Raw genomic sequence first — 9,259 nt, 5'->3', positions numbered from 1 at the left:
CTTGAACTGCACACGTGGAGCAGGATATGTTCTTTTCTTCATCCTTTCACAATGTCTCAGCAGGGTTAAAGACAAGTTAAATACAGTATTTCCTATATTTCTAAGCAGATTGTCTATGCTGTATTCTGATAAAAGTCCCTGGGCCCCCCCCTGACTGCTTTTTGGTCCCCCCATGTGCCATCCCACTTAAAGAATTCTGGAATCACCCCTATGTCATCCATTCACCCCGCCCTTGCCATCTTCCAATACTTGGACTTCTGCACTTTTTGGCATTTTGAGAGAGAAGGCTGAGTCTCAGGATTTTGTTAGCACTAGTTTAACATGCTAGTTTAACACTTTATATTAAAATAAATGCTATTTGCTATACAGAACTGGTTCACCAACCACAGTAACTTCACAGTTCACACACCCCTTTACTCCCCATTTCTTAATCCGATTGAGGAATTATTTTCAGCTTGGCATTGGAAAGTGTACGGCGGCCAACCACATACCTGCATGCCTCTTCTGGAAGCAATGCAAGGCCATATTTCCCCGGCCAGGGTTGATATTGTCTGTGATGTGAATGAGGTGATGTTTAATCACACCGTCACCACATTTTAGAGTAAACTTAAAACTCTCTTATTTGATAAAGCTTATAGTTAGGGAGTGAGGAGTTGCAGCGTTTTTCATAGACCGGCGGGGAGAGGTTGCGTAGCCACAGTCACAGCACGCCCCCTCCCTATCTCTGCTTCTCTGCTGTTATAGTTTTAGACTGCCGGGAGACTTCCTTTGACACACTGAGCTCCTCTCTCGTCTTTCTTTCCATCTGTGTGCATCCATGTCCCAGAAATGCTTGTTAATAACTTAGCTCTGGGGAGCTTATTCTCCGGTGCGCTTATGCTTTCTCACCCTGCAGTTTTCCCTGGATTAGGTTGGCACCTAAATCCTGGTTGCAGCTGTCACTGTGGTCCTGCTATGCCCTGCTACGCCGTGCAGTGCCCGGCTACTATTTCTAGTCATAGTTCCATTATCTTTATTGTGACTATAGTTGCCACTGTTTATCATACCCCCCAACCGGCACCGTCAGACACCGCTTTTTTGTCGCACTAAATGCTTGGTCTTGGGGGAATTACTGGAATTGTTGGGTCTTTGTAAATTATAGAGTGTGGTCTAGACCTACTCTCTGTAAAGTGTCTTGATATAACTCTTAAGATTTGATACTATAAATAAAATAATTTGAATGTTTCCAGACCCTAACATAAACCATTCACCCCATCCTTTACAAAACCATTTTTGTTTACCATTGCACTGTAATTTTACTGCAATTATTTGTAATTTTTTCTGATACTTTAATTGAAATGTAAGTAGATGTTCCGTACTGGAACAATCTTTCACAGAAGCTTCTATGAGAACGTACTCAAAGTATTAAAGAGAGCAGGCTTTTGTATGAAGTAGATCAGTGTGTTGTTGCTGCTTTGAAAGAGTAATTCAAATGATGCACGGGTTTATCAATTTGTTGCAAAAATGCCATTTTGGAAAAGGATTGTTAAGTTTGTTTGCAGAGTTTCATCTTGCTATAGAAGTGAGATATTTATCTCCAAGTGTTGTTTCTTATACCTCTTTCACACCACTGACCAGGGTTGGGCCCTGGTTACCTGATCAGGGTTCAACCCTTCTTTTGGAAATGTAAACCAAGCCAGTCTACATGGGTATATTTCTGGTCATGAGAATTAAGATATGACCTGGGTCAACACGGGAGCAATGCATAACAATTACCTTAAGTTCTAGAAATGGGCGGGGCTTTACACGTCATGTTCAATGAACAGCTAACATCACATACTCCAGTCCAACTGTACACCAGCAGAACTAATTATTTTTAGCTACTTGAATCTGTCATTGTACAGTTAAGTAGGGAGAGAGAAATACAGCTTACTTTGATTGTCTAGCAGTGATTAGGTTCTAAAGCACAAACATATAACCATCATCATCATGCATTTCATTCATAGCAGCTGGACAAGGAAGTAGGTTACTCTAGTTGAAAAAACTCTTAAGTGCTGATGGTGTTGGTTCACTGAACATCTGATGTGGTGTGCACATTTAAACACAGGATCCAGTGCCGTTCCAAAGTTTTATTGTTGTCAATGCAGGGAAAAGGGTTACATTGGTTGCAAGTGAATAATGGATGGTGGATGGATGGATGGATGGGTGGATGATTTTGTCTAAACAAATAAATATATAAAGAAAATGTCACAGATCTAAATAGCCTTGAACAATCAACCATAACAAATTAGGTTGGATTCAGCTTGACTTACATCAGTAATGCATCCACAGTCTGCACTGCATCCACAATCTGTACTTGGTTTTTCTCTTAACTCTAAACAGGATTTCACTCTGCAATCTAACATAAATCAAACAATATACATCAAACTTTCAGACATAACATTCAATGTGACCAAATATAAGTGTTATACAACGAAAAAGTCCATTAGACTCACATCACTCCTCTCTTTGCTCTACCTGCTTTGTTTGGAGGACAAAGAGTGTAACAGGCCTGAAGGGCAGAGTTATATAAGTTTGGAAAGGGGCGTGGTTTCACTGGTGATTGACAGTCCATGAATGAGGCAGGTCAGGTGGAAACTTGATATTTAACACTCTCTGCAGGGTAAATCCAGACAGCTAGCTAGACTATCTGTCCAATCTGAGTTTTCTGTTGCACGTTTAAAAACGACTTTTGAACGTACACATGTTCCACCAAAACAATTTCCTTCCCGAGACTATTTTGCAGAGGCACCGTTGCTCTGTCCGGCACTTACCATGGCGATTGTGATTGGTTTAAAGAAACGCCAATAACCAGTGCACTTTTTCCTCTAGCAGATTAGATTTATAACAATTTTAAGACGAGGGGAGAACATTTCTCTTTGTTTTATTTCATTAAAAGTAAAGTTGGGCTTTGCTGTTGGCTTCACAACTCTTTTTATGGGTGTCTCGTACCAGAGAGAGGGAGTAAGAGCGGCGGTGCCAATAGAATTAAACAAAACAAAAAGGCAGACTAGTGAAAGGGGTATATCTTGGCTTGTGTGAAAAGTTTTGACACAATGAGCTACATGTTGCATCACGTGTGTAAGCAATATGCAACAACTGTAAAATAACCGTGTTGGGCTTTATTGTGTGCAGCCATGGATGAAGACGAGGTATCAGTTAAAGCCATTCAAGTTTGTCTTTCACTGAATGGAAGATATGTGGGAGTTTCTGGAGGAAATGGTGGTTGCTCTCCTCATCTCTCCTTCCTCCCTCTCTCCTTCTCTCTCCTCCTCTCTCCTTCTCTCTCTCCTCTTCTCTGTCCTCTCTCCTTCTGTCCTCTGTGCTTCTCTCCTTGTGTCCTCTCTCCTCTCTCTCTCTCGCTCTCTGAGTGAATGGGGGATTGAGTGTGGAGAGCGTGGATTGCGCTAATTTGTTAATGTAATTACAAAGTTAATATGATCAATATCATGTCATATGACACAGAAATGATTAAGGTAGGCTATAGTGTCTTCCACTTCACTAATAAGACTGTGCTAAGCTAATATAATTAATAATCAGTTAGAAATATTATCTTTTGATATGAAATGAAAATGTGTGACTTCCTGTCCATGCTTTGAAGGCTGCTGGAAACTGTTTGCTGCGCGGCTTTGTCTCCGCCCCCGGCTGCTCCCGCCTGCTCTCGTCCGCTTTACAGACGAGGCGCAGTTTATCTCGAACGAGCCTAATGTTGCTAAGCCTGAGTTCCGAAAAAGGCCGAAAACAGCCGAAGACTGTTGGTCAGCGAGCTGGGTCAAGCCGTCTTGGAGACTTGTTGCACACTGAGCCAGTGGGGGCACACTCTCTTCCATCTCCACTAAATGGACTTGGTTTTTCCGTATCCTATGTGACGTCACCACCCGTCGTTGTTTACCTGGCACGTCCACGTTAACGTTAGAGTTTACCGTTAAGTTTTGTCGCTCATAGGAGTCTTTTATAACACATCGCTATTGTTGCATCCACTTTTAAGATGTTTGTCCATTCAGATGGCAGAGCTTTGAGCGTGCTGTGTGTGCTCAGCGCCTCGCTGCTGCTTGTCTCGGGGGAGGAAGTGTGGGAGAGCCGCTCCGGGATCCAGGAGCTCCGGACAGCCCTGGTCGACCTGGCCGTGGAGGGGAGGACTTACCTGGGCAGGCTGGCCGGGGAGCAGACGCTGCTCTCGGTACAGAAGGTGAGACATGGAAACAATGGAGTCAGTAAGAGAGTGCAACAGTTTACTCAAGAAGCTAATAGGCTATAGATTTGTAGCTATATGTAGTGTCTGACAAAGAATCAGAAATATGTCAGGCTATTTTAAGATATAGGCTACTTTTATTGATCCCTCAAGGGAAAATGACATGTTTTAGGGTTAGGATTACATTTTTATTTTTATCAATAAACGTTTTGACGTGCAGGTTAGCTATGTGCTGGAACATGTTCACATCCATCCATGTGTTCACATATTTCACATGTATATTTCACATGTTCACATCTATAGTTCTCGAGGGAAAGTTCTCTGTCATGTGAGGGTTACTTCCTGCTTCCATGTGTGGACTGACTAAGGCCTTGTTAGGGTTGTGCATTGAATCGACGGCGTACCCCCGCAGACCCCTCTGTAGCCTGACGTGCACCTCTCGAAAAATGTAACTACACGTCGCTCGGCCGTGGCTTGGTAGCGTTGCATTTCCCCCCGACTCATTTCCTGGTTCTCCTTCTCCATAAACAACATGAAATCAAGGAGAGGGTTAACTTCTCCTGCTACACATTTCCCACCTTGGTCAGAAAACACAGGGGAGACACTTTGTTTCTCTCACTATGACTCTGGAGTCGGTACTTGCTCCACACACACACACATACTAGACTCGACCACACCAGTGCACAAGTAAACATCAGGCCATTTACTAGGCTACTGCAAAAGCTCTGCGTGGAGCTTGCGCAAAACCATAAAAAGGCCTTTAGACTAATGTAGGTAAAGCAGGCATTGTGTTAAACATGTCTCCTGTCTTCTAAACCCCTGGTTACCCCCCCAAGGCTTTCTCTCAGGTCCTGGCAGTTGCGGCGGGAGCTGTGTCCGCGGCTCTGAACGTGCTCTTCCAGAATGTTTCACACATCCTGCAGGCTGCCGGAGTCCAAGGTAACGTCCCACACAGCCATGTCTCTTCTGTCCATCACACAGGCGTAGGTGCACATGTGCTGTACCCAGGCAAGGACTACTAGCCAGTCAGAAGCAGAGTATGAGGGCGTGCCACGCTAGCAGCTAGGCGAGCATTATAACGTGTGTTACCAAGTGACGCAGATATACACAATAAAAGAAAGGGGGGGAAAAAGCCAAAAAGCATAATATGAGCACTTTTAAACCGTAAGTCCAGTTTCATCATAACGGAAACGACACACGAGCAGTCAGACTATTAGGAGGCTTTCACACCTACCTCGTTTGGTCCGGACTTTCAGACCTGGAACCAAAATTCCAGGTGTGAAACTTCCCCCAGACCACGGACCGGACCAAACGGCCGAAATTTGCTCCGAACAAAAGAGGTAGTCTCGGTCCGGTTCAAGCTGAACCATGATCCGGTTTGTTTCTAGTGTGAAAGCATTTTTTCGATGGTTGGGACTTCGTCTCATGAGGTGGAAATTGTGCTACTTAAAAAGTGTGTTCCCGTTGTAATTGCAATAGTTAAATAACTGGATTCTCTTAAGTGTGTTTTTCAAATGTTCTTATGGATTTGTGCAATTGAGAAATATAATTTTCTCTTTCACTTATGTATAAGCAACAATAATATAAAATATTAAGAATAATATGCAAATAAATTATAGAATAAATATTCTAAATAGCACAAATCCTTCATCACACAAATGTGAAAATGCACTAAAGAGAATCTGATTATTACACTATTGCACTAAGAACAGAAAACACAAACTAAAACTAAAACCTGACCTTTCTGGCCTTCCTTGATGCAAAATCATCAATAATGTTATCGTATGAAATCTGCTCCCCTATTGAATGATTGATACTGAAGGAAAGGCCAGTGAGTTGTTCCTGGGACATGGTTGACCTCAGGTATGACTTAATCTACTTTAGTTTTGAAAAGCTCCTCTCTGCTTCAGCCACAGTGACTGGCAGAGTAAATGCAATCCAAATCCAGCAGTCCAAAAGTTGGAGTAGATCTCCAATAGATCCTTATCATCCCCCGTTCCCCCCCCCCTTGTTCGGACCGTTCCATTTGGGAGACCAAGCAACCTAGGTGCCGACCTGTGTTTTCCTCCGTGGGTGCTCACGGGCGCACGCCCTTTAAAAAAGTTGTCAAAAAATGTTTGCATTTCAGATGGCCGACACGAACACACATGCCTATCAACTCCATTATAAAGCTGTTAAGTAGGCTATCTTTCAACTCAGGATAGGATTGGAGATGAAAAGTTTAACTCACACATAACCGCGATCAGCTTCGTGGGTGCTCAGTATTAGCAGAGCACCCACGGTATCAGCGCCTATGCCCAGCAACCCGTTCGACCCAGAGGTGATCTGACCCCCTTTCCCCCCCCCCCTTCCCCTTCTCACAGCTTCTCTGTGTAGTGTGCACGGTACTTTCTCAGCAAGCAGGGGCGCCAATTTGCCAATTCCCCACACAGTGAAATGATAGATAATACAGTAGAAAACCACTTCGAGGATTTTTTTTTTTTTTTTTTAAGTGCTCGTGCCGCCCCCATGTGTCATGAAAAAATGCCGCCCAGGGCGGCTGCCCGCTTTGCACGTGCAAAAAAACGCCACTGCCAAAACTTACCGGATCAAATGCAAAAACATGAACCTCGGTCCGGACCTTAGTTCGGACTGTCAGGTGTGAAAGCTCCCTTAGACAGATTAGAACCAAAGCAAACTTACTAAGAAGAAAAATAAACAGTGTAAGTAAGTAAACTTTATTTATGAAGCAGCTTTTAAACTCATGGTTACAATGTGCTGTACAGTGCAGTTAAGTTAAAGGTCAAATGGAAGGTAACAATAACAAACCAACAGTAGAAATGAAGAAACAGTAGACACTGCCTGTGAACATCCTAGTTGTATACAGTCTATGGTGAAAACCCAGCATGAAGCACAGTTAGATTAGTTTTTTCTAAGAGTACGGTGACCTATGACAACTGCCCGACTGTCATTTCCAACCAATCACATCATTTGTTTGGTAGATGGAGGAGGGTTACCCCATTCAGATACACAGTCTACCTGGGTATAACCCTGGTAAAGCCATTGGTGTGAAAGGGGTATTAGTGAGTACCATAACCCATAGTAATAAACATGTTCTATAGTAATACAAAGAATAATTTTATTTAAGACAGACTGCTACATGGAAACAAAACCAAGAAGAAAAGCAGCAGCAGCAGTGAGTGAGAAGGGCCTGGTCAGACAGAATCTGCTAGTCTGAAATATGTGTTGAGCTGGGATTGAAGGTGGGGAGGGAGTTAATTTCACAGATGGATTGTGGGAAAGAGTTCTTCTTTTACTGAGAAAACTAAAGTGTGTGTGTGTGTGTGTGTGTGTGTGTGTGTGTGTGTGTGTGTGTGTGTGTGTGTGTGTGTGTGTGTGTGTGTGTGTGTGTGTGTGTGTGTGTGTGTGTGTGTGTGTGTGTGTGTGTGTGTGTGTGTGTGTGTGTGTGAGACCCGGGTTACAATTTATTTTAAGATACAAAATAAAAGATTGATCACAAAAACCCTAAACAAGGATTCTGTTAGTGTAATTGTTGTACATTTTCTTTGTCTTATGTAATAATAAATTGAACTTTCTCTGTGTTTTTGACCAAAAGAGTCATTTAACGATATTAGACAAAGAGAATTTTTTATAAACCAAACAATTAATCAAGAAAGTAGTCAGGAGATTAATTGATCATGTAAATAATTGTTGGTTGCAGTCCGTTTATAGTTTAATATCCTCACATGAAATGTTAACGGAGACATTGTCATGTGTGGATCAGAAGTCAAAGGTGAAATCTTCCTAGGGTGGATCAGGAGGATGTTGGTTCAATTCAACACTGAGCCCGTCTGTCTGACTCGTTAATATGAACATGGATCCTGTTTGTCACCATTATTTGAATGAAATGATCATTTCTTTGTGATCCTGGATGAATCAGTTGTGCTGTGCTGTTTTCCTGTGCAGGTGTCCCCGTCCCCAGAGTGTCCCCAGACGGCCTGATCTTTGTGACCCAGTGGCTTCTCCTGGCTCTCATTGGCTACTGGCTGATCTCCCTTGTCTTCGGATTGGTTGCCTCGGCTCTGAGGCGGGCTCTGTGGCTGCTGAAAGTGGCCGTGGCGTTGCTGTGTTTTGGCCTGATCCTGAGCGACCGCAGCGTGGACACAGACACCACCGCCATCCGATTGGCTGGCCTGGTGTGCGTCTGCGTGCTATTGGGCGTGGGGACGGGGCGGGGCTCTGCGGCGGCTGATAGGACGGCTCAGCTGGAGCAACAGCTGAAGATCCTGGAGAGACGGCTCGGAGACATGGAGCGCTGGAGCAGGACGGAGGAGTGACGGAGGGACTGAGACTACGTCTGTCCATTGTCTCCCGTGTCTGTCCTCCGTCATGCCACATGATGCCTTTAAGGACTTCTGGAACTTCAAGAGAAAGAGGTTTCTGCAGTTTGGAAGTTTTCTATAATGTCATTCATTACTCATCCCTATTTGATGACTGAGTCATTCCTGGAAGCAGTGCTTTATTAGTCTACATGTTTTTATACCGTTTCTCTCTTTTTAATAGCAGTTTCATTCTAAGAATGTCCACAGTGGGAAGGAATACGCATTATGTCCATGTTCTGTCCGTCCTTTACAACATTAAAGAAACATTTGGGGAACAACTCCTTACTACTCCTTCACTGTTTCTCGAGTTAGATGAAGAGCACAGATGTGGTTAGCCTAGCTTAGCATAGAGAAACTGGGAAACAACCTGTTCTTGTATCTTATCTGTTTAACTTGTGTAGAAACAAACATGAAAATGTAGAAGTGTGTAACTCCTGCTAAACACAAATGATTCTTTTCATGTTTCTGTATAAACCAAGCCAACAGGAACATGTTCATTAGTAGAGGGTTCACCATTCTCCAAGGTTCCATTTGACTTTTGGTTTTAAGGTTGGGTTGTTCTCCGTTCTAGATAAAGCAGGAGGGTTAGGAGCTGTTCTGCTCTGGTTAGGATTCCCAGTTTCCAGTGTTTATGCAAAGCTAGGCTAACCTAGCCTGACTCCAGCTCTGTATTTAGTATGTACATCAT

General features: G+C 43.4%; 1 protein-coding gene across 1 annotated transcript; it reads left to right on the top strand.

Moving 5' to 3' along the window:
• Positions 1–3,629: 3,629 nt before the first annotated feature.
• On the top strand, positions 3,630–8,979 carry tmem109 (transmembrane protein 109). The gene is made up of 3 exons (XM_028600563.1): positions 3,630–4,207; positions 5,047–5,149; positions 8,156–8,979. The coding sequence occupies exons 1-3, from the start codon at positions 4,007–4,009 to the stop codon at positions 8,524–8,526; spliced, it is 675 nt and encodes a 224-aa protein (XP_028456364.1). The 5' UTR covers positions 3,630–4,006; the 3' UTR covers positions 8,527–8,979.
• Positions 8,980–9,259: the final 280 nt, after the last annotated feature.

Source organism: Perca flavescens, chromosome 2 (genome assembly GCF_004354835.1).
Source record: "Perca flavescens isolate YP-PL-M2 chromosome 2, PFLA_1.0, whole genome shotgun sequence".
Lineage (NCBI taxonomy): Eukaryota > Metazoa > Chordata > Actinopteri > Perciformes > Percidae > Perca > Perca flavescens.
Note: the sequence above shows the minus strand (reverse complement) of the source record. Positions and strands in the feature narration are given on the sequence as shown.

What these genes read in the sequence shown, in the direction of transcription:
- tmem109 (XM_028600563.1), top strand. Translation starts at nt 4,007, where the DNA reads ATGTTTGTCCATTCAGATGGCAGAGCTTTGAGCGTGCTGTGTGTGCTC. An exon ending in CGCTGCTCTCGGTACAGAAG is followed by an intron (nt 4,208 to 5,046) that starts GTGAGACATGGA and finishes TACCCCCCCAAG; the next exon opens with GCTTTCTCTCAGGTCCTGGC. An exon ending in GCAGGCTGCCGGAGTCCAAG is followed by an intron (nt 5,150 to 8,155) that starts GTAACGTCCCAC and finishes TTTCCTGTGCAG; the next exon opens with GTGTCCCCGTCCCCAGAGTG.